Here is a 25,350-nt window from a genome sequence, read left to right as displayed (position 1 = left end):
TTGCCCCCACAGACAGAAGTCTCAGGGGGCGAGCGCTTTTCCTCTATACCGTAATGTCTCCTCCCACCTCATAAATATTCATGAGCAAAGTTGCCTGCGTGCTGTTACGCTGTGACGACATGGAAGAGCAGCGGGTCCCGATTGCTGCAGCCGCTTGTCATTGTGACGAAGATTGGCACGAAGGTAAGCTGTCACTCAAAATCTTCTTTTCCGACTCCCTATCAATCAAGCGATCTGGGCCACGCGCTTAAAACGCACTCGGCGCTTCCGTGGGAGGCGCGCGGTCAGGATGGTTTTTGGGCTGAAATCGGATGTTTGGACGGCGGTTTCGGGGGAGATTTTCTGGCTCGACTCGCAGTCAAGGCCCAGCTCTTTTTTTTTATGATCTTTTGTAGAAGTGCGAATGGCGGCGGCACTGGCGGGGAGGGAGAGCCCGGTGTCCCTGAGATTGATTGATAGGCGATTATGGGCAGGCTTTTTATTATATTTAAAGAGACAGAGACGATGTTTTTAATAAGTGAGCGAAAAGTCAAGGCGGTTTGTGTTTTGTACTGTGACGTAGGTTATAGAATTTAATTGTAACTTATATGAATTGCGCTCGCGCTTCTCTCGGGTGTCTAGCGTTTCGAATAAAACGTTCTATAGATTTGAACACAAGCAGTGGGTTTGAACAGAGACTCCGTGTGCAAACATGGCGCCTACAGTAACAGAGAGGATGAGATACAGTCATCTGTGGCTGAAGAAAGACATAAACCATGACGAAGATATAAAACCGCATTACGAGAAAACAGTGATTCCGGGAACGCTGGCAAGCAGATCAATTATGTGTTTAAATGTAGATATTCGCAGTTGTTCCGAGACCATTCAAAGCGAATCACTGATTGAAGTGTTGCAGTGCAGATACATCACGGCGATATTAAGCGATGTTACTATTTATATCGCGAATTTGTATTCGCCTCTGCAGATGTTTATACAGTTTAGCGTATAAGTTCATTTTGAAGCAAATTAATGCAATGCATCAAATCAAACAAGACTTTATACATCGTTTTCTCACTTACATGTAAAGTACAAAGTTTGGATTCACAGCAGCGCATGCAGAAGAAAATGCAATAAAAAACTGATTTGCGTTTTTAAACGATACAGGTGTAAACGAGCAAGGTGATTCATTGCATGTATAATGTTGAGTTTTATATATATGAAATGAAATGTGGAATTAAACAGTTATTTTACAAACTATCTGCTATGATGATTTAATAGAAACTGAAAACAAAATGTTAATTATACACTTAGGTAAGGCTGATAGTACCGTTATTTGCATACCGTTATATGCTGGTTATAACGTCCAAGTACAAGAAATCATTTTGACAAGTAGTTTTAAATATTGATTAATTGGCCTGACCTATATTTGCAAGTCAATAAAGCACTGTATGGGCCTTATACAATGAATATAAAGAATCAGGATCACCTGTATTGCCAAGTACTGTGGGCATACATGTTCAAGGAATTGTCTTGGTGTACTGTAAAAATACAATTAATGATAATAACAACAACAAGTTAAACATTTTAAGGTAAGAGTAAAAAGAGAAAAGCAAAGAGAGTTATTATGAAATGAGCTGAAATAAATAATATATATGCATATTCACACAAAACATTTTAAGGTAAGAGTAAAAAGAGAAAAGCAAAGAGAGTTATTATGAAATGAGCTGAAATAAATAAATGTGCATATACACACAGTTATATCTCTTTTTATTTTCATATATATGTGTGTGTGTTTATATATTCTTTTTTCTGCAGCTGTTTTGCAGTTTTTCACATAAATCTTTGTCTTTTTTGTGACTGTGTCAGTTTAGTGGAGCTGAAGAGCAGCTTTATAGAATGCCCAAGCGTTGTCCACAGCAACAGTAACTATGATGACATCCCCATCGGTGTCCATGGAGGATTACCAAGAGGCTGAGCAGGTTTGTGTTGACAAAGATCTCTTCATACAGCCAGTGGAGTACCGTTTTTGTTTTGCGTGAGTGTGTTTAATTGCCCTTTTAAATAAAGCAATAATCATCTTTATATTGCAATAAAAATCCAATAAACGCTTTATAAACATGCAAGTATGACATCTCACAGTCTGAGATTGATGTCTTGTGAATTCTGGGAAGTTTGATCTCTGCGGCATCGGATGGAGAGATAGAGAGACTCGAGACTAACCCGAGATGTTCCAGCAGTCGTGAAATATTTTTAACATTTCCCCCTTTTCAATCAACACTATTGTTGCGCTCCGTCACATGCACTCAATCATGTGGGCCTGTCCCAACTATAAAGCACAAAGAAAAAAAACTGTGAATGAGAAAAGTAACCAAAAGAACTGTGGGTTCTTAGCTTGCTGTATATATTTTTTGATGTCCAAATAGATTATTACACAAGACGTCTGCATATCTTGCATGTTGAGTCACTCAATATGCTGGTATTTTTGTATTTATACACTCTTTCTGCTAAATAGTCTGAAACTAATGTGAAAAACCACTGTTAAATCTGTGAAAGCTTTCTTAATCTGACAGAAAAAGATAGAGTAGTCTAAGGACTGAGAGAGAAGCCCCTTTGTGAAAAATGAGGTTTTGTTACATGCTTTGAAACCCCATGTCAGCCCTTAGGGTCTGTGACAGAGAGGCTGTGTTTCTCAGAGCGGCCCGCACACGGATGTTACCGCCCGCAGACATGCCAGCTGACACTGCTAACTTCCACATACCTCATACGTCTTCATTCTCTGCCCCTCTGTCCCGTGCAGATGCAAGTGGGAGAGCAGACGGCGGGACAAGTGGAGGAGAGTTTGGAGGAAGAGGAGAGCAGCTCAGCACCGTCTGAGCCACAGACGCCTATGGAGGTCTACAAGACGGCCATTTACAGGTAGCTTCTTTTCTTTTTTCTTGTGACGTGTTTTTGAAAAAGCGTGGTTGACTGTGCGTTTGTGGTTTGATGTGTAAATGATGTGTTTGTTGACTGTCAGACACCCCTTGTTCCCCCTGCTGGCGCTGCTCTTTGAGAAATGCGAGCAATCCACTCAGAGCTCGGAGTGCGTGACCTCGGCCAGCTTCGATGTGGATATCGAGAACTTCGTGCGAAACCAGGAGAAAGAAGGCAAGGCTTTCTTCAGTGAGGACCCCGATTTAGACAATCTGGTAAGAATCGCTCGTTAAACTGAAGTTATTAGTGTTTACACTACTGTTATATATATTTTTTTTAAAGAAGAATGCTTTGTAAAAGAATGCTGGCCAATGCTGCATTTTTGATCGAATAACACAATGTAAATAACTTTTTTTCTATTTGAATATATGTTGAAATGTATTCCTATGATGGCAAAGCTGAATTTCCAGCATCATTACTCAGTCTTCAGTGTCTCATGATTCTTCAGAAATCATTCTGATATGCGGATTTGCTGCTCAAGAAACGTTCATTATTATCAATATTCAAAACGGCCGCTGCTTAATATTTTTGTATGCATGATACGTTTTTTCAGAATTCTTTTTTTGAATGGAATTACAGCATTTATTTAAAAACAAAAATAATTTTAACAACAAAAACAAAAGAGTCTGGTCAGTTCAATGTATCCTTTCTGAAATTATTAATTTATTTCAGAAATAAAATCATTTTACTGACCCCAAACATTTTATAGTAGTGTATATTAAACGCATTTGTTTAATATAAAAAGTTGTACTTTGTTAATAATTTATTTTAATGTAATAACCTAATAAGTAATCATTTATGTAATTTAATTAAACAATTTATTTGAAAAAGGAATCTTTTATAAATGTACCAGCTGTAACATTATAAATGTCAACCCCAAACTTTTGATCAGCAGTGTGCCAACAGTTAAAAAAAATAATAAAAAATTCTGACCCCAAACTTTTGATCAGCACTGTGCGTTCAGTGATGCATGATATATAATATGTCAATATTAAAGATTCAATCAGCATCAGTTGATATGGATATTTAATCGTGTATGCTAATTTTTACATTTTGATTAACTTTGCCATCATATAACACTCACATTTTAAAAACACCAATAATTTAATAACACTTTAATGCAATCTTTAGCAAATCTCAAAATGAACTTCTATCAATCCAATTCACATTATAGCAACTATCAATTCAATTCACTGTATAGCATCTAAAACAACTGGTTTTAGTTTTTTGTGCTTATTAGCTTTATTGTATTGGCCATAACTTCAATATTTATATTGAATGGTGAAGCAGCATTAGGTTGCTGCCTAATCAGCTACCCAACATTTTAGAGGATCTAAAACATTATAATAATAAATATTTAAATTTTAACACATGCATTTGAGCGTCCATCTCAGTCTGCATGATTGGTGAGGAAGTGAACACAATGTCAGGTCTGGCTTTAGGGTGTCATACAGTGGCTGGATTCAGGGTTCATTTTAATGCCCATGCATGTTCAGTTGATCCTCTGATGACTGTACTGCGCTTTCAGATGGTGAAGGCCATCCAGGTGTTACGGATTCACCTGCTGGAGCTGGAGAAGGTGAATGACCTGTGTAAAGATTTCTGCAGCCGCTACATCGCCTGCCTCAAGACCAAGATGAACAGCGAGACGCTGCTCAGCGGAGAGCCAGGAAGCCCGTACTCCCCAACACAGACACAGGTACGCCCGAAAACACTCTGTCTCATTATCTCCGCTCAGGAATTAACCGCTCTGCACATGTTCTCCTCACAGCCGCTGAGCTCGTTCTCTGGAGCCATGAGTCCCCAAGGTATTGTAGTGCCAGCGTCGGCTTTACAGCAAGGCAACGTTACTGTCACAGCCGTAAACCCCACACAGGTGGTAACAGGTTTGTTGATTGTCTTCCTCCTGCTTTCTGATTCGTTTTTCGTCCTCGTTCTCTCATTTCATCGTATATTGACTGTGTGAGTGTGTTTGTTTTAACCCAGGTGGTACAGTGTATCAGCCTGTTACAGTTGTTACTCCACAGGGGCAGGTGGTCACACAGACGCTGTCACCTGGAACAATACGCATCCAGAACTCACAGGTGACACGCTCTTTTCATATGCAGCAGCACATCTTCAGATTCTATTACAATATGAATGGCATTAGCACACACACACACACACACACTCCTGACAGCCGCGTCTGTATTTCCCACAGCTTCAGCTGCAGTTGAACCAGGATCTAAACTTTTTCAGTCAGGAGGACAATTCGTCTAAGGCCAAGAGAGGCATCCTTCCCAAACACGCCACCAATGTCATGCGTTCTTGGCTCTTCCAGCACATCGGTGTAGGTTTTTTCTGTCCTTGCTTCACTGTTTTATAGTGTTCACAGAAAGAGTGTTTGATCACAAACCATTTTCACTATTCACACCAAGTCTCAGAGCTATTCTTTTAACCTCAGCCTTACATTTGTTTTAAAAAATGGGTTACAAACAGTATTTCATGTTCACTTCAGTGAAAAATATAGTACAGCCAATATCAGTGTGGTGGATAAGTTGACAGTCACCTGGACTGGGGTAGTAAAAGTAATGTATAATAGGAATATTTTGTGGTAAAGTCGTAATATGATTGGTCTGCTGTTATCAGTAGTAATAATTATTATATTTTATTATTAATAATTCTAATGGTAAATAATAAAAATGTTCCTAAGTAGGTATAATGGATGTACATTACTATTTAAGTTTTGGGTTGCAAAGATTATTTAATGTTTTTGAAAGAAGGCTCTTATGCGCACTAAGGTGGTATTTATTTAATAGAAAATACAGTAAAAACAGTAAAATTGTGAAATGTTTTACAAATTAAAACACCAAAAATAAATAAATAAAACATTTACTGACCCCAAATTTTTAACCAGCAGTCCATATTAAACCAGCATCTTTTCCAATTGTCACTGTTGATCCTTCAGAAATCATTCTGATTTGCTGCTCAAGAAACAAATATTGTTGAAAACATTTTTTTTCAGGACCCCAAATTTTAAAGAACATCAAAACATTTATTAAAAAATAATGAAAGAAAAAAAAACATTGTCAAAATGCTTTTAATTGTCACTTTTGGTTATTAAATTAATATTTTAAATTAAAAATCAATAATCAATATCTAAAATTCCATATTAAACAAAACTTTCATATGATGCAAAAAAGATTTTTCAAATGTAAAATCTTGTGTTCTTTGTAAATAATTTAATTATTTTAATGGAATAATCTTGATTTAATATCTTAATTCAGTTGAAAACTATTTTAATTGTAGTGCTGGAATATAATGAAAAGTTCTTATCAGACCACAGAGGTACTCTGAGAAAAACGTTCTGACAGCTTGAATTGATGTATAGATGAATTAAGAAATGAAAATAGAAATGTAGCGAAAAGAAATAGAAATGTGTAGCTGAATTAAGTGAGCTGTTAGGTGTTGCTGACTGGCTCGAGAAGCATTTTCACTCTCACAAATAGCAGCTGCTCATGTGACTAAGCGTCTGGAGAGAGCGCTGATCGCTAGAGGTTTTCTGTCAGAAGCGGCCCACAGAGACACATTGTTCTAATGAAGCAGAGAAAGACAAAGTTAACACATAGAGAGTTCAAAGATAGAGCCAGTTACCTATAGAGAGAATTATTTCTGTCCCCCGGCAGCACCCTTACCCTACAGAAGATGAGAAGAAACAGATCGCCCTGCAGACCAACCTCACCCTGCTGCAGGTTAACAACTGGTGAGTTCTCAGACATTGATGCATACTGTATGCAGGTCAGTGTAGTCGTCTGGATCGCCTCTGACTGACTCCGTGTCTGCAGGTTTATTAACGCACGCCGACGGATCCTTCAGCCCATGCTGGACGCCAGCTCCTCAGACACACCCAAGAGCAAAAAGAAGACGCCCCAAACGCGCCCCCTACAACGCTTCTGGCCCAACTCCCTCGCCTCCTCTGTTTCCCAGCAACAGGTCACCATGGAAGACGGTACGGCCCATGAGACATCATAGATTAAGCAACACAGAATATGCGTTTAGGTTGAGGCACAGTGGTACACATTTTAAGATGTAGAAGGGGCTGTTGTTAGGATGTTTGGCAGGGCATTGCTGTGTGGTTTCTGTGGTGTTCTGAGTGGTTTATAGCACACTGCTGTATGGTTGCTCTGATAATGTAATGCTTACCAAAGCAGACCAGACTGATTAGTTTACATGGGTCAATTTTCTATTCAGTTATTCAAAAATACATTAAAAAGCAATTCAGACATAGAATGACTTGAATACACCTCTTTTATGATTAGTATATTTTTAATTTAAGTCAAATTCATTTTGATCTTGTTGGAGGGTATAAAATAAAACATGTCATGTCAATTGTTCTGACATCATAATGAAGAAAAAAGACTCATTAAACAACCAAAATTCTTGAATATTTCTTTATTTGGTTATTATTAATACTAACCAAAATAACATTAGTAGTTGTAAAATAATATTTTAACAAAACAATTTGTCTGCCAAAAGTCATGTGGTGTGACCACCATGTAGAAATATTCAGTGAGAAAAAAATAAAAATTAATATTTAAAAAAATGCAATGGTATTTATGCCATGCATAATTTAAGATTTTTGTAATTATTTTAATGTAATAATCATTTTGTTTCTAAATTTAATATAATTTCTTATTTAACTAAAATCCTTTTAATTCTTATTCTGTTATCTGGTTAATTCATTTTTAATTGATTAGATAAATATGTTATGACATTTATGGAAAAATAATATATGTATAATCTTTGATCTTTATCTATATCTTGATCTTTAATCTTTGAATTTAATAATCATTTTATTTGATTTCTTAATAATTGAATTTGTAATGCTGCTTTAGTTAAAACATTTTAATTGAATATAATATACATACATAAATATTTAATGATGCAGTGTGTATGGATTAATAATTCCTGAATTTAGTAATTATCTTCAGTTAATAATCATTTTATTTATTTATTTATTTATTGATTCATTTAATTTGAAAATATATATATATACTTTAATTTTAATGCCGCTAACATGTTAATTTAACTGACAATATCCAGATCTGCAGAGACTGAATCTAGTGAAATATAAGAAAAACTTCACATTATCAAGCTAAGAAAAAAATGTTCTGACAGATTGAATTAATGTTGTTTTTTAAAACTAAAAAATATTAAAATATAAATAACAATAACTATCAAACTAAAAAAATTAATTGCGATTAATCACGTCTATAAAAGTTTTTTTTATACAGTATATATTTTGAAAATATATACATGTATCACGATTAATCGCTTGACAGTACTATTAATAACTAATAATGATTGTGCGATAATTTAACTGCCAATGTTTAGCAGTTTTCTCAAGATTCGAAGCGTTGTGTTTGTCATACTCAGGTACTATGGTAACAGTCGGTGTGGGTGAGGACGGCCTCCAGACGCTCTCATCAGATGGAGCTACGCTGGCCATGCAGCAGGTCATGATGGGAGGTCACAGCGAGGAGGATGATGATGACGACGAAGAGGATGAAGAGGACGAGGACAATGATCCTTCCCACTCCGACATGACCAGGCTGGGCTTGGAGACCAGCGACTCGCTGTAGTAGGACTGAACGACTCATACATACACACACACACACACACACACACACACACACACACACACACAGTTAGTATAGAGAGAGACATTTGAAGAAAGAGACATTCACACAAACACCTCGGCTGACGTGTTGAAGGTCACAGAACATCCTCGAGCTGTCAAACAGCTCGTTTGAAGTACAAAGAAAGGGCTTAAAGCCACACACACACCAAAACAACCCACACACAGGTCAAACTGAAGACACGAGCACAAGTCTCTCTCACGGCGGAACGCACGCATCATTTCCGACGCAGTTAGCCGAGTGCACTTTTTGTATGATACTGTAAACTTAAAGAAAGTGTTCAAAGCACATTTTGAAAGAGCTAAAAGGAAGGAAAGTTAAAAAAAAAAGTAGATGCTGGATGATTCAGTTGTACTTATCCTCATGGTCTGGGATTTGGTCTCTTGCATGCCTGTGTTTGCTTATATCAGGCACCAGGAAAAAGAAGGAACTATTTTTATAGTACACTGTCACAAGTGATCGGTGCCAATTTGTTTGTTTTCTCCATTTGTTTTTTTTGCTCTGGTTTGCTATGTTTTGTAAGGAGTATTTATGTATTACACTTTTAACGTGCTCACCCTGTTTTGGAGGGATTGTGGTAACTACTTAGTACAAAGTACAAAGAATGACTATCCGCTGAAGGCATAGACTCTTAAGCCTTATGTTTTTACATTTCTAATGCCACAATGTGAGACGCTCTCATATTTATGGAAGTTACAAAATAAAACTAAATTTAAAAGGTAATTGCGACTTTTTATCTTACAATTATTACGATTCTGATTCAGACTATTTTTCTCAGAATTGTGAGTTTATATGTCACAAATCTGAGTTTATATCTTCAATTCAGAGTGTTTTTTCTCACAATTCTGAGTTTATATCTGACAATTCAGATATTTTCTTTTAATTCTAAATTTATATCTCGCAATTCTGGGTTAATATCTCGCAATTCAGATTTTTTTTCCTTAGAATTGCCAATTTATATCTTGCATTTGCAAGTTTACATCTTGCAAATCTGAGTTTATATCTGACAATTCAGATTTTTTTCTTGTAATTCTAAATTTATATCTCGCGATTCAGATTTTTTCTTGTCATTCTAAATTTATTTATATCGCAATTCAGATTTTTTTCTTGTAATTCCAAATTTATATCTCGCAATTCAGATTTTTTTCTTGTAATTCTAAATTTATATATCGCAATTCAGATTTTTTTCTTGTAATTCTAAATTTATATCTTGCAATTCCGATTTTTTTCTTGTAATTCTAAATTTATATCTCGCAATTCCGATTTTTTTCTTGTAATTCTAAATTTATATCTCACAATTCCGATTTTTTTCTTGTAATTCTACATTTATATATCGCAATTTAGATTTTTTCTTGTAATTCTAAATTTATATATCGCAATTCCGATTTTTTTCTTATAATTCTACATTTATATATCGCAATTCCGATTTTTTTCTTGTAATTCTAAATTTATATCTCGCAATTCCGATTTTTTTTCTCACAATTCTGAGATATCTTGCAATTCCGATTTGTTTCCTCAGAATTGGCCATTTATATCCTGCATTTGCAAGTTTATATCTTGCGATGCTGAGTTTATATCTCACAATTCAAAATTTTTTCTTGCAATTCTGTGTTTATATATCGCAGTTTTAAGTTTATATCTCTCAAATGTGATTTATATCTCTCAAATCTGAGTTTATATCTCGCAATTCTTCAATTAGTTTATACCTAACAAATAGTTTATATCTCACAATTCAGACTTTTAATCCAGACCTTTTTCTCGCAATTCTGAGGAAAAAGAGCAGAATTGTGAGATAAAAACTTATTGTGAGAGAAAAGTTGTAAGTTAAAGTTAGAATTATAAAGCTAAAGAGTCACAATTTCCTTTTATAATTCCATGGTGGAATTAAATAAAAAATAGCCTAAGCTTCCATACATATCTGATGTCACTTCCTGTGCAATCGGCATGGATACTGTGTCCAATAATGATATATTTGCAAGGTTGTGATAATGTTTGTGAAATTCAATGCCTGTTATTGTTGTACGAGAAGAAAATGTGCTTTTTTTAATGATTATATTGCAAAAACTCAAAGTGAAACAGAGAAGGACGTCAACAAGTCTTTGTATTTATGTATAGCTATTTTTTGGCAAAGGGGCCCATCATTGATGTTAAACCCCTTTAGCTCAAACATTTATAACAGATTTTTTTATTATTATTCTGCGTTATTATGGACAGTTCATAGAGTTTTTGCAGGAAAACGTGTTTTTAAAAAAAAGTGGACAAAACAGATGTTTTCAATATTTAACAGTTGATTGCATGTGTTTTCATTTATTATTGTAAAGAAACATACAATATTATTTTTTTGAAACATAACGTATGCTCACAACAGAAATACAAATCTATCAGTGAAAACCCAATGAGATTGGTACAGTCGAGCTGTTAGTAAGGTTTCAATAACAAATAAGCCAATATAATATATATATTGATTGAAATTCTTCCATTTTCAGCTGTCACTTGATTGAGCTCATATATCCTGTTTTCTGCTTATTTAATGTGTTCAGTATGTGCTGTAGGCTGTCTGTACTGAGCGGCTTTTCATTTGCAGCAGTAGTCTTGTGATGCCATCGGTCAGATGACCAACCCGAAAGAAGAAACTCTGTTAGCTTAGCATGGGGGGGTTTAAACGCTGCACTTTTCTCTTTGCTTCTATAAGCGCTTCTCTCTTATACACACAAACACAGATTTGCCTTTCAGACTCTTGGTTTTGTAATAAAGAGCACTGTACCTGAAGGACACTTTGTTGTGTGTGACTGTATTTGTGCATCCTGTAGTAAGACATCAGAGGTCATGAGCTGCATTCCTGTCAGGGCCCAGAGAGTATTTTTAGTGTAACCTTCACTCAGTCTGGTGTGTAAACAGATAAATCATTTGACTCGGGGTAAAATTGCAATGTAGTTCATGGAAAGTGGACAAAGTTGGCTTTTATTTAGTATTATTTTTGGTCTGTTTTCTCTGGATTGTTTGGTTTAGCATCTATTAATTTCTGGAACACTTTTTGTATATTAAATACCAAACACAAAGGAAGTGAAGGCAAGAAAACAGAGATTCGGAGGAGCAAAACGGACTTAAGAAGATCATTTTAATATGCTAAATATCTTATTACATGAGTTTAATGAAGATAATAAATGCATCACATGTTAAGCGTGTATACATTTGGCTTTACATACAAAAAATATGCTTGGATATATGAATGATAAATAATTGAATGTACAATAAAAAGAAAAAAATTAAAAATAAACAGAAAAATACTACAAAAAAACTTTAAATTAAACCTATAAAAATATAAATATATATAACAGATTATACATATAAAAAAAAAAAAAAATATATATACACACACACACACACTGTATATGTGTGACCCTGGACCACAAAACCAGGCTTAAGTGTAAATTTTTCAAAATTGAGATTCATACATCATCTGAAAGCTGAATAAGCTTTCCATTGATGTATGGTTTATTAGGATCGGACAATATTTGGCCGAGATACAACTATTCAAAAAGCGGGAATCCGAGGGTGCAACAAAAATCTAATTATTGAGAAAATCCCCTTTAAAGTTGTCCAAATAAATTCTTAGCAATGCATTTTACTAATCAAAAATTAAGTTTTGATATCTTTACGGTAGGAAATTTACAAAATATCTTCATGGAACATGATCTTTACTTAATATCCTAATTATTTTTGGCATAAAAGAAAAATTGGTCCAATTTGTGGTCACAATGTGTTTTTGGCTATTGCTACAAATATACCCCAGCGACTTAAGACTGGTTTTGTGGTCCAGGGTCACATATATCATATAATATATGGGTCATTCTATAATTAAGTGTACATTTAATTTCCATTGATGATAATTCTACTTTTTTCTAACAATTTTCTTAAGTAATATAATATTTTATCCATTGTGAGAATGCCTAGTATAATCTCAAACATAAATTTTGTATACCCTGTTTTTCAATTTGCTCTTGCCACATTACATAAAGCTTAATTTTGCCTTTATGTCATTCAAAATTACAATTTTTGCAATGTTCACTTTTTGAATTAAATGGGTCTTGAGTTCAAAATAATGAATAAACAAATGTTAAAAGACTATATTCCATATCTATAAAAAAAAAAACATTTCTATAATCCAAAAACCTTAGAAAAATAAACATTTTGAACACATTATGGTAAATGTCCTCTTAATTTTTTCTATATTTGATTTTCAGTGACCTATAACACTTAATTTATTGAGAAAGAGTTTTGTTTTTCCTGACATGAATTGTATCCGAAATTAAAGAGTGAAAATTATAGAACGAATCATATATTAGATATATCCTCTTTCATAAGTCATGTTGGATGTTATGTATTGAAATAGAAGCTCATCCACTGTGAGATGTTCAGCGCCGCTGATCCTCTTCTTTCTGATTAAAAACAAAACAAACAAAAAACTGTTATTTTTTATTTTCAGAAGGAAACGCCACACTTATTATTATTAGTAGCTGAGGCACACAGGCAGGTATTCAAAAACCATTATCAGTTGATTTATCAGTTGGTTACATTTTGAATACTGAATGTTATATTAATGTGAGTAAATATAGGATTGTGAAAATTATATATTGAATGTCTTTGATGAAATTAAACCCAAATGTCAAGCTTGTGCTAATATCAATTTCTGTGTTAGGTCTGCAGTTCAGTTGAATGCAGAATAGTCGAGAAGACACAGTGTTTTACAACACAATCGCCGCTAGATGACTCCAGTGTCCCAAAAACCTTTTCAGAGCTCAAAGAGACCCTGGGGAGCAGGAACTGTGTCAGTGATTCATCAGCACGAACACAGTTAATGAAATATAAATCAGAGGGTTAACTAGCCAATGAGAATAAAGTTCTGTTGTCATCCTGTAACTAAATATCACCCCGCCACAGCTCCTTTACTAACTCAGAGGCCTCGTTAACTATGACTAGTTGGTCTGGTCATTATTAAAACATGGTTTAGATTTGGCAGAAAAAAATGTTGTGCTTGAAAAATCTTGTGTCTTCTATCTGGAATAACACTTATGTAATTTATAGTTATTTATTTACTTTTTAAGTAATTTTTTATATAATTATTTAGATTTTTAATTAAATTTTTAAGTACATTTTAGTTTTGATATTAGTTATAGTTATTTTTGTTTGCACAGTTTTAACATTTGTGTAGGATCTAACAAATATGAAAAAAGGAAATTAATAATAATATTAATAATCTTAATAATGGGATTTTGTTAATACTTGCATTTTTTAAATATAAAAAAGTTGGAAGTACATCCAAAGTTCAAAGGAAGTTCAAATGTTCACCTGGTGAAAAAGTTACTACCTTTAATTTACCTTTAAGTAATTCAGCTGATTTAGACATTTCGTTTGTGTTACATTGTTTTATGTTTGTGTGATGTTGGATTTTTATTGATGAAATAAATTAATGGTAGGCCTGTAATGTACTGAATATATTATCTAATCGATGTTTGTTTTGAGATGCTATTGACACCACTGTGGAAAATTCATCTTTAATGAGAATTTGTCACTGGTGTTAAAACCCTTGCTTTACAAAACTAAACAAAATTAGATTTAAGAAAGAACAAAAGATAAATTCATTCTGCCTTTTATCATTATTAATAATGTCAAAATGATAATAAATAGTTTTTAAATACTGATTTTCCCACCAAGTGTGTTTTTATTCATTTAATAAAAAAAAAAACTATATATATACCTCCATTTGTTGCTGATAGTTTGTTGCTGAATCCATGTGAGAAAAAAAAAACTATATATATACCTCCATTTGTTGCTGAATCCATGTGAGAGCTTCACTTATGCTGGTGTAAATTCCTGGTTTGTTTGCTTGTCCACAGCTCTCAGCCCAGCTCCCCACCACCACCAATGTCCACCCGGACCCCTGACAGGCCAGCGGCCCTCCGCTGTCCCCCTACAGACAGAAGACTAGGCGTTCAACTGAGGTGCCGATACATTTAAGAGTGCTTGCTTTAATTACAGCTATTGTAGTTTATTGTGATGACACTCAGATGCAGTACCTGACATGTTCCAGCACCACCCTCTGAGAATCCTGCACAGATGTTCCAGGAGGTCAGACCCAGTCTGCGGCAGTCTCTGCTGGGCAGTAATGGGACCTGAGCGGTATGTAGGGACAAACTGGCCTCTCCTGCGTGACACACACGTGTATTCTGAAGAATTGACTTAAAAAAATACACTCAGTTGAAAGCAATATAGTTCAAAATGTCTCCAAAAGCTGTGAAACTTGTTCAATACAAGCATTTACACAATAAATACTAGCCATTCAACTTTTTCTCTAGTAAGTGCCCTTAATAGTGTGCTAACACTCACCACCATCCTCTGTGGCTCCCCAGCCTGAAATCAAACACATCTGTCCATCCTCAAAGCTCTCGCCATAACTGGGCAAACAGATGGGTACTACTTGGTCTGGAAAGAGAGAAAAAGGAGATGTATTGAAGTAAAGCTATGATTATATTCCCATTTAAAAGTCTGTTTATACAAATATTTCAGCCCGTGATGAGAAGCAAGTTCTTACCATTGAAAGACAGAGGTAGTTTAAGCTTTATTAGAGCTATGTTGTAGCTGAGTCCTCCTGGCCTGTAGTTGGCATGGTAGATGATTTTCTCCACAGAGAGAGCTTCAGTTACACCCAATGGCTGGTTTATTATCCCAGCATACACGGCCCATAACACTGGCTGAGCAAAGCTTTGAACAAAAAGAATCACAAATTTAAGTACTGGACCATGATAAGCGATTCTGGACGAGCCCAGAGCTGGTATAAACTCAGCTGGATCAATTTCAGATCAACATAAACTAGTCTGGACCAGCACAGAACCAGTATAAACCAGTTTGGACTGGGACCAGATCAGGATAAATGAGTCTGGACCACTAGAGAACCAGTATGAGTCTAAACCAGTATAGAATAAATGTAAAGCAATCTGAACCAGCATAAATCTGACTGAGCGGACACAAAATCAGTATAAACCAGCCCTGATCACCATCAGTCCTAGTGCAGAACCAGTATAAACCAGTCTGGACCAGCACAGAACCAACATAAACCAGTCCTGACCAGCATCTAACTAACATAAAACAATTTGGACCAGTGTCAGAACATTATAAACCAGTCTGGACCATCACAGAACCAGTATAAACCAGTCTGGACTACCATCCAACTAGCATAAAACAATCTGAACCAGCACAGAACCACCATAAACCAGTCTGGACTAGCATCTGACTAGCATAGCACAGTCTGGACCAGTATCAGACCATTATAAACCAGTCTGGACCAGCACAGAACCAGTAAAATCCAGTCTGAAGTAGCATCCAACTAGCATAAAACAATCTGGACCAGCACAGAACCACCATAAACCAGTCTGGACTATCATCTGACTAGCATAGCACAGTCTGGACCAGTATCAGACCATTATAAACCAGTCTGGACCAGCACAGAACCAGTCTGAAGTAGCATCCAACTGGCATAAAACAATCTGGACCAGCACAGAACCAACATAAACCAGTCTGGAATAGCATCTGACTAACATAGCACAGTTTGGACCAGTATCAGACCATTATAAACCAGTCTGGATCAGCACAGAACCAGTCTGAAGTAGCATCCAACTGGCATAAAACAATCTGGACCAGCACAGAACCACCATAAACCATTCTGGACTAGCACCAGACCATCATTAACCAGTCTCGGCCATCACAGACCCATTAAAAACCAATCAGAACCAGCACCAGACTAATATAAAACCATCTGGACCAGCACAGAACCACCATAAACCAGTCTGGACTTGCATCTCTAGTACCATAGCACAGTCTGGACCAGTACCAGACCATTATAAACCAGTCTGGACCAGTCTTGACTAGCATCTAGCTACCAAAAAAATATTCTGGACTGCACCAGACCAATATTAACCCATCTGGACCAGCTCAGAACCAGTACAAACCAGTCTATACCAACACCAGATCACCATAAAGAACTCACTGATGACTGATCCTCCACACAGCCCGTACACACAGTGCGCAGCAGTGAGAATCCAGCGCTCACTGATGACTGATCCTCCACACAGATGCTGGTTCTGGTAATGCAGGCTGACCTGCCACGGGACCAGCCCAGACCTCGACAGGTTCCCTCCCACAATACGACTGTGGACGGCTGGCCTGGAGCCACACTCTACACCGCAACACACAAGCTGGATCTGAGTGGACAACTCACTGACACCATGCAAAAGTCACAGGAAAGTAGTTAAAAATAGTTATTATAAAATTGCAACAATATCATCAAACACTCACCTATACACTTGACAGCAGTCACTACACCAGAAGTGCACTGAGTTTTTCTGGAATAATAGAAAATACACTTTTAGTGCCATCAATATCTTTCTCTCTGTCTGCACTACACACAGTTAACTGTGCTTTCATTCATTTCTATGCTTCCATTTACCTTTGTATTAAAAAAGATTGATTTGTTGTATTGATTTGCTGTTTTCAAGATGGCTTTCTTTAAGACAGAATCTGCTCAAAACCTCTTCTCAGCTGCCAAAAAAGGACGTTCATGTGTTCATACATCTGAAGGTTAGAGATCTTGCATCTTTGAGACTCAGAGACAGTCCTGGCTGCTTTTTCAGGAACTAAAGACACTTCTGAACATCAGCAGATCTACAGAAGTACTTCCGACTGTTTGGAGTCAGTATTGAACAATCTGCCATGCAGTGTGTCAGTCACTGGACTGATCTTATTTGACAGTCTTTGGCCTGAATAACACTTCCTCAGGCTTGAGTCAATTTGATTTAGATCTGAGAAAAAGAGTGTAATGCTCATTTTTAAGCTAAGGCACAAGTGCTGTCAATATTAGTTGATCACTTTTTTAAAATTACATTCATGTTAATTAAAGCATGTTAATTTTAAATTAGACATGAAAAGAAAAAGAATCATTTCAGTAAGGGAGTCATTTGTGACCTTAGTAATGACTCTGACACTGGCTGGATGGCTCTGATTCAAATCACTTCAAGGAATAGTTCATCAAAAATAATAAATGTGATGAAAATCTGCTCAACCTCAGGCTATTCAAGATGTAGAAGAGTTTGTTTCTTCATTGAACCGGTTTAGAGAAATTTAGCTTTACATCACTAGCTAATCAATGAATCCTCTGCAGTGAATGGGTGCCGTCAGAATTAGAGTCTAAACAGCTGATAAAGACATCACAATAATCCACAAACAATGACTCCAGTCTATTAACTAATGGCTGATCAAGCAAAAACCTGTTTGTAAGAAACAAATGCATTTTAAGGCAACATTATGACCAAAATACGTCCATAATCCATAACACTTAATCCACTGTAAAGGTCTATCCCCTGTTGTCCTCTCACATTAAAATCCACAGACATATTTGTTTAGAATTGTTTTAGACTGTTTCACTTGTAAATCATGCATGGTCTGTGCATATTTCATTTCTGATTCAGACAAGATTACTTTTTCTGTGGAGAAAACACTATTATAGGTAAAGGACACATATTTGTTTTTTGGAAGCAAAGGATTTAAGTTAAAAATAAATCTTGGTGGATTTGTTTAATACAAACACACAGCTTTTCACGTCACAACACTAAAATATATACACTAGACACATCAAAAACACTTGAAAAATATTGTTGTTTTTATAAGTCAGTGGTTTTGACTCTCATTCTGACGGCACCCATTCACTGCAGAGGATCCACTGCTGTGCAAGTAATGTAATGATAAATTTCTCCAAATCTGTTCTGATAAACAAACAAACTCATCTACATCTTGAATCGCCTGAAGTTTTCAAATTTGTTTATTTCTGTGAACTGGCCCTGTAAATGATTTGAATCAGAATCATCCATTCATTACTATGGTCACAAATGACTCCCTTACTGAACTGTGAGTCATTTTTATTTTGTCTAATTCAGAATTAACATTTGCATTTTATTTTCTTAGTCTCGTAATGTTCTTTATTTTGGCCATTATGTGTGACCATTTAGTTCCACCTGGAGCCCTGAAAACAAATGTTTTACATTTTGGAGGGGTACATTTGGTTTCTTTTGCACGCATGAGTATAAAGGAATGCGATGTGTGGCCAAGTATGGTGTCCCATACTCTGAATTTGTGCTCTGGATTTAACCCTTCCAAGTGCGCAGCAGTGAATAGTGGCCACACACACACACACACCATGAACACGACCGGAGCAGCCCGGGGAGAAGTTGGGGGTTCAGTGCCTTGCTCAAGGGTCTCACCTCAGTCGTGGTTACTTAAGGTGGACGAGAGCACCAGTCATTCACTCCCCCACCTACAATCCCTGCTGGAACCGAGACTCGACCCGCAACCTTCGAGTTACAAGTCTCTAACCATTAGGCCACGACTGCCCCAAAAGAAGGTTTACCTGAGGTGTGAAGAGTTTTGGATCTTGACGTTGTCTTGAAGGCCTGTTTGGTTGATATTAAGAGCCACTAGATTATTCTGAAAGACTCCTTCAATGGAGGAGATGGGAACGTCAGTAGAGCTCACGTAGCTAGTCAGACAGAGGACAACAAAAGAGCAATCATTAGTCAAATTAATTTTCCTTAAATAGCAGACGGGCGATGATAATATCAGCTCTGATGTTAGTCAGTGGAGATGAAGAGAATAACTGCAGACCAATGATCTGAAGTTCCTGAGATTATAGTCTGGATCTTTCACAGCTGTCCCACTGACGGCTGATACTGTAAATAGCAGAACCCTATGAAAATTGCACTACATTTGTGCTCATTTGTACACCAAAAATGCAATGCAAATTTATTATCTGTATCATTAATTGTATCATTTTATCATGTACCTGTTGTATCCCAGTTGTCTGCAGGCTACAGAGCCCAGGTGAGAATCCCAGCCTTCAGAGCACACAGTCCTCCATGAGCCCCTACTGAACACCTGCAGCACAGAGCTCCTGCCACTCACACGCACTGAGAGAGAGACTGAGAGGTTAGGGTCGGGTTTGAGGATTGTGAAAGGTTTGCTCATGGGGACAAAATTGGTGTCAAAGTTGATTGTATATCATTTTTTCTTTGGAATAATTTAGAAACAATAAATAGAGTTGATATATATGTTATATGTTGATTTGAAGGTCAAGAAGAGAAGGATAGGATCAACCCACCACAGCTGAGCTCATCTTCTCCATCTCCACAGTCCTCGACTCCATCACACACAGCATTTCTGCTGATACACTGAACCGACGACAAACAGCGGAACTTTCCTGAGCAACTCTTCAGACCCACTGGAGAAAAAGAGGTTGAATGCATGATGATGTCACACACACACACACACACACACTCCTGTCTAAAGGTAGTTTACACAACCATCTGTTAGCAGTGAGCTGTCGTCAGAGCAGGGTGGAGCTCATTAAACATTTACAGTTCCCACTGCTCAGGATGAGTTTCATTTAATGAGGAGGACACTTACTTACCTTCACACACATATATTTTCTTGCCATGGTGGGGAATTGCTTTTGACTTCTCTTGTCTAATCCTAAGCTAATAATATTTTTTCCCATAAGCCTATACCTGACCCTAACATTTTTTTTTATTTTTATTTCCATTTAGAAATTATTTAGTTTGTCAGGTTTAAGTTTGTATGGTTTAGTTAAATCTGCCCAAACACAGGTTAATATATTTGTATATTTGGAATCATTTAGTTTTTCGTTTTTTTTTTTTTAAATGTAATATTGTGAAACATTTTTTTAAACAACTTTTTATTTTAATATATTTTAACATTTAATTTATTTCTGTTATTTCTGTGTCCCTAAAGGCAGGGTTGGTTAGATTTAAATAACCTCTGGGGGACAATTTTGCTCCCAAATTAAAAAAAAAAAAAAAAAAAAAAAACAGACTCACCTCCCAAACCTATTCCTAGAACCAGAACCAAGACAATAAGCAATCCCAAGATGATAAGCAGAGCCAGCAATCTGCGAGACACATACGGCCAACACAAAGACTTCAAGTCTGACAGTCTTTCTCCTGAGAGACGGAGAGAGAGGGAGAGAGACGGCTGAATAAAACCAGTCTGCTAAAGGCCAGAGCTGCCAGCGGAGGAAGACTGATTAGATCACTGTTAGCATCTTAAGTGTCCGTCTTCTAACCCCTGTGTAACTGGCCGTGTAAAGTACACGCTGAAGCCATTTTAGATTGTACTTACACAATGTGACACACCAAGAAAGCGAGAAGCCTGCTTACCGTCCAAGAAGGGCTGGACCTTGATGACGGGCACACCTGGGCTGGGTGGGATCTGAATGTTATGGGCTTTATACACAGGCAGTGGAGCGGACGCCACGGCGGGCAGCTCAACAGGGACGTGAGGGTCCTGCGTGTCTGGGTCGTAGAAGCGACTGGAATGGCTATTTTGACTGCTGAAGGAGCTCACATTAAACGTGGTGGGCGTCTCTACTACAGGAAGGTCCTCTTCTGTGACGGAGACTAACTCCAGAGCACCAGATTCAGTGCCCTCCTCTAACGCATCCTGAGAACGTGCGAGAACAATGACAAACAAGAGACACTTATATTACACCAAGGGGTGCACAAACACTCAAACCTTTGGAAGTAATTTACATTTTTTATGATTTTGAAAGAAGTCATCTATGTTCACCAAGGGTGCTTTTTTTATTAAAAATACAGTGAAATAGTAATATTATTAGAATTTAAAATAACATTTTTTTTTTTTTTTGTTTTTTGAATATGTTTATTTTTCATCTATGTCATCTATGTTCACCAAGGGTGCTTTTTTTTATTAAAAATACAGTGAAACAGTAATATTATTAGAATTTAAAATAACAATTTTTTTTTTTTTTTGAATATGTTTATTCATGTGATGACAAAGCTGAATTTCCAGCATCATTACTCCAGTCTTCAGTGATCTTTTAGAAATCATTCTTATATGCTGATTTACTGCTCAGGAAACATTTCTTATTCATTGTATTATCGTTATATGAAAATTTATTCTTTGATTAATACAAAACTCAAAAGAACAGTGTTTATTTGAAATAGAAATCTTTTGTAACATTATAAATTTCTTCACTGCAATGCATCCTTTCTGAATAAAAGTAGCCTGTTTTTTTTTCTCACCCCAAATTTTTGAATAGTAGTGTATCAGCGATTTCTATAAAAATATTAAGCAGCACAACTGTTTCCAATCATGTGATCATGTGAAACTGAAGACTGAAGTAATGGCTGCTGAAAATTAATCTTTGCCACCACATGAATAAATTGCATTTAAAAAAATATTACAATGGAAAACAGCTACTTTAAATTGTAATAACATTTCACAATATTACAGTTTTTTCTGTATTTTTGATCAAATAAATGCAATAAGAGACTCCTTTCAAAACATTAAAAAATCTAAATAATTTCAAACTTTCGACCAGTAGTGTATATTTATGAGTGAAAAATAATGTTTTTGGTGATGCTTAAAGTAAAAAATATATATATACATTTTTTTTATTTTTAATTCATCAATTAAAGGAAAACGTTTTGTTAAAAGACTTAATGACCAAGTTGTACATGCAAGTGTACTCCTTGTTTAATGACAAAAAAGTGAGCGCATGATGGAAAGCGTGACAGCAGAGGATATGTGGGAGCTGCTCACCTTGTCAACCTTGATATAATTTAAAAGTGTCTGACACAAGGACACCTGCAAACACTGTAAGATGAAATACTGCTGCTCATGCTCCCTTACCCTCTCCTGTCGGCTTCCTCCCTGTGAAACGGGCCGCTCCGTCTCTCCTGCTGTCTGGGAAGAAGCCATGACTCTGCTCTTGTCCTCTCATCTTCACTCCATCTTGGATGACAGGGACACCGATCCACTTAGGAAGTGAAAAAGTGATACTGGGAATCCAAGGCCCTCAGTCGGTTTAATCCTTCTCAGAAAGAATGAAGAATGAATTATTACCCAGCAAGTCCAAATCCAAGTAACCGCCTGTGAAATTAGCTTTTGAGAAGTTGAGAAATGAAGGGGATAATGTGAAGGTGACTAACTAGAGCGCTACAGATCTGTCCTTCTGAGTGACTTCATATCTTATTTCTCTGTCTGCCACATCTGCTCTTGAGCTCTAAGTGACACCTGAGCAGGTGTGCAGCAGTGTTTTGTCGTATCACTACAGCTGTGGATCAGGTAATGCTGGACAGACTCAGCTTCTGAGGTCTGGTTACACTGAAAGGTCAGGCTAGGAGCGCCAAGCACCAAAAGGTCAGCAGTCTTTAGGCTGTTCCCTAATTGAACCTCCAGGGCCCATGATTATATTCCTGTTTTTTTTTTTTTTAAGATTCACCAATTTTTTTTAAATAATATTAAAAAAAAAACAAAAATTCGGAGTATAAGAAAAATAGAATATGGGTCTTCAGAGACTGTAATAAAGAAATTTATAGGGTGTGAAGTAAAAAAAAACATGGGTGTTCAGAGACTGTAATAAAGAAAAAAGTAAAAGACTGAAATTCCTTAAAAAAATAAAATAAATTAAAAATACCAAAATCAATAATCACAAAGGACACTGGAGATAAAAAAAAAATATTCCCATCAAAATAAAAAAAAAAAAAATAAACATATATTTTTTTGCTAAAAGTAAAATATATCTTAAGTTACCAGAGAATGGTGAAAAACCCACAATTTTGTTACTTTGTCTCATTGCATCAGTCTAATACTGAGAACATTTTCTTCACAATTTTGGTTCATATCAAACAGTTTCTCAATGTATTCTATTCTAATCGAGTCTTGTAAAAAAATACATTAAAACACAATTCAAAAGCAAAGTAAAAACATCTATATGTTCAGATATAAAAAAAGTATTTTTATAAAAGTAAATAAAAGTACAAAATGTCTACTTGTTTTTAGATTGTAATAAAAAAGAAACAAATCTTGTTAGAAGACTGAATTTCTTGAAGAAGAAAAAAAGTTTGGCATAATGTATTACTGTTTAGCATACTAAAACTAAGCAGTAAGGCTCTATTATTAATAAATATCCACCAAATAAAAACCAATGTTTAGTGTAAAGCAGGAAGCCATTTATTGTGACAAAAAACCTAATATGCATGCAGAAACCCCTTTATATTAAATAAATACATACATAAATGTTTGTAAGTCTTTTTGTCATCAAATGACATGATTAAAACTTTGTCTCATTGCATCAGTCTAATACTGAGAACCCTTGTTAGTTTTCCATCATGCCCTGAGAGCTGTATCTTCTCATTGCATCAGTCTAATACTGAGAACCCTTGTTAGTTTTCCATCATGCCCTGAGAGCTGTATCTGGTGTCCTGGTGTCTTTTTTTTACCCCGTGAGTCGATCGATGTGTTTCTGAGATGCATCAGAACTTCCAGTGATTCTGGAACCGTCGCGTCCTCACCAGCAGATGGCGCTAAAGCCGCCGCATGTTATCAACGCTTCATGAGTCAGCGGTCTGCTCGAGTGTCACGGGTGAAGTGGGATCTGTTGCAGTGATGATTCACATGTTTGTGTGATAAAGGAACCGGATTCTGCGCGTTTATAATCCGGTCCTCCCTCTCTCGCGCGCAGTCACGACTACTGGATAATCTGAGATGCGTTTGACTCAGAAGCCATGGACTGACAGAAACAACCAAAGAAAAACCGCAGAGACCAAATATACAGTGGCACTTATAGTGTTTTAAAACTTTACTAACTATTGCATCCAGCGGAAACACAACTAAATCCAGATCAGTCATTTTCAGCCATTGTCAGCCAAATTATTCATCTCTCATCATGAAAAAAGTGACATGTAGCCTATATAAGGATTCGTCCTATTAAAAAAAAAAAATGTAACGCTGACAAATTCATTATTTTGTATGAGAAACAGTTCATTCAGCCTTGAAATGTTTCTGATGACTTATTAAAATTATTTTGAAAATACACACTGGAGTCTATATTATGTGGGAGTGTGTTTCTATACTTAGTTACGCTGTAGGCCTGCACAAAAATATCCCCAGACATAAAATCTGTCTTTAGGACTATTACTCAAAAGGAAATGTGGCTGATCAATAAAGGAAAATAGTGTTTTTCCCTCTAAAAAAATAAGGAATTGTTACATTTAGGGGTGAGATTAGAGCTAGTCCCTCAGAGTTTGCTTTATTTTATAAATATGTTCCCAATTAGATAGCTCTTAAAATGATTCACATTCGATCATTCTTTAGAAAAGGGCTAGAGAAAGATTTTCTCAGTATCTTACCTTTCACTGAGGCCAGACAAACTGCTCTGAACTCGTACGTTTAGATTCATGGTGAGGTAGGCAACATGCCAAAGATAAAGAAGATGAACTAAAGCCTGAAGCTGCCAGCCCACCTGTCCAAAAATAGTCCGGACCTGAGGCTTTGCATACGAGTCAGAATATTTCAGCTTTAGTGGACAATAAAGTACACAGGGCTTTTAGGATAGTGGTTTTATACCACAAATATTCAGTAGAATATGTATTAAGCCTCTAAAGCCTGATATATGAAATAATAGTCAGAAAGATCTAATTGATTTGAAATGGAACTGTTTATTGAACCTTTAGACAAAAAATTAAAATGCATTTTTGTTGTCTTTTATGGCTCATGTAGTATGATATGAGAACTCATATTCAGAGGCCCAAACTGAGCAAAAATATGCAGTTTATTGCAGATGTTGTTATTTATA

The 25,350-nt window shown here is 36.2% G+C and overlaps 2 protein-coding genes and 1 long non-coding RNA gene across 8 annotated transcripts; 2 read left to right on the top strand and 1 right to left on the bottom strand.

The window, feature by feature from the left end:
• Positions 1-77: 77 nt before the first annotated feature.
• On the top strand, positions 78-8,948 carry pknox1.2 (pbx/knotted 1 homeobox 1.2). 5 transcript variants are annotated; one of them, XM_042717420.1, is made up of 11 exons: positions 78-183; positions 1,846-1,958; positions 2,777-2,895; positions 2,996-3,167; positions 4,481-4,651; positions 4,724-4,838; positions 4,939-5,036; positions 5,153-5,281; positions 6,618-6,694; positions 6,777-6,940; positions 8,368-8,948. In XM_042717420.1, the coding sequence occupies exons 2-11, from the start codon at positions 1,908-1,910 to the stop codon at positions 8,571-8,573; spliced, it is 1,302 nt and encodes a 433-aa protein (XP_042573354.1). In that variant the 5' UTR covers positions 78-183; positions 1,846-1,907; the 3' UTR covers positions 8,574-8,948. The 5 variants fall into 5 exon arrangements, with proteins under 5 accessions (XP_042573354.1, XP_042573353.1, XP_042573349.1 ...); XM_042717419.1 differs by having other exon boundaries at positions 4,481-4,838; positions 8,368-8,593; positions 8,624-8,948; XM_042717415.1 differs by having other exon boundaries at positions 4,481-4,838.
• Positions 8,949-12,391: 3,443 nt separating this feature from the next.
• On the bottom strand, positions 12,392-22,744 carry LOC109075666 (transmembrane protease serine 3). The gene is made up of 13 exons (XM_042717413.1): positions 22,404-22,744; positions 20,909-21,191; positions 20,570-20,692; positions 19,834-19,953; positions 19,519-19,642; positions 19,087-19,215; positions 16,983-17,029; positions 16,698-16,863; positions 15,223-15,392; positions 15,018-15,113; positions 14,708-14,835; positions 14,452-14,601; positions 12,392-13,069 (listed from the first exon to the last, which is right to left on the bottom strand). The coding sequence occupies exons 1-13, from the start codon at positions 22,470-22,472 to the stop codon at positions 13,046-13,048; spliced, it is 1,629 nt and encodes a 542-aa protein (XP_042573347.1). The 5' UTR covers positions 22,473-22,744; the 3' UTR covers positions 12,392-13,045.
• Positions 14,561-20,914, top strand: LOC122136000. Of its 2 annotated transcripts, none has more exons than XR_006153854.1 (3): positions 14,561-14,810; positions 19,533-19,661; positions 19,804-20,914. It is a non-coding gene; the product is annotated as an uncharacterized LOC122136000 (long non-coding RNA). The 2 variants fall into 2 exon arrangements; XR_006153853.1 differs by having other exon boundaries at positions 19,533-19,690.
• Positions 22,745-25,350: the final 2,606 nt, after the last annotated feature.

Source organism: Cyprinus carpio, chromosome B1, assembly GCF_018340385.1.
Source record: "Cyprinus carpio isolate SPL01 chromosome B1, ASM1834038v1, whole genome shotgun sequence".
In the NCBI taxonomy this organism is placed as follows: Eukaryota; Metazoa; Chordata; class Actinopteri; order Cypriniformes; family Cyprinidae; genus Cyprinus; species Cyprinus carpio.
Note: the sequence above shows the minus strand (reverse complement) of the source record. Positions and strands in the feature narration are given on the sequence as shown.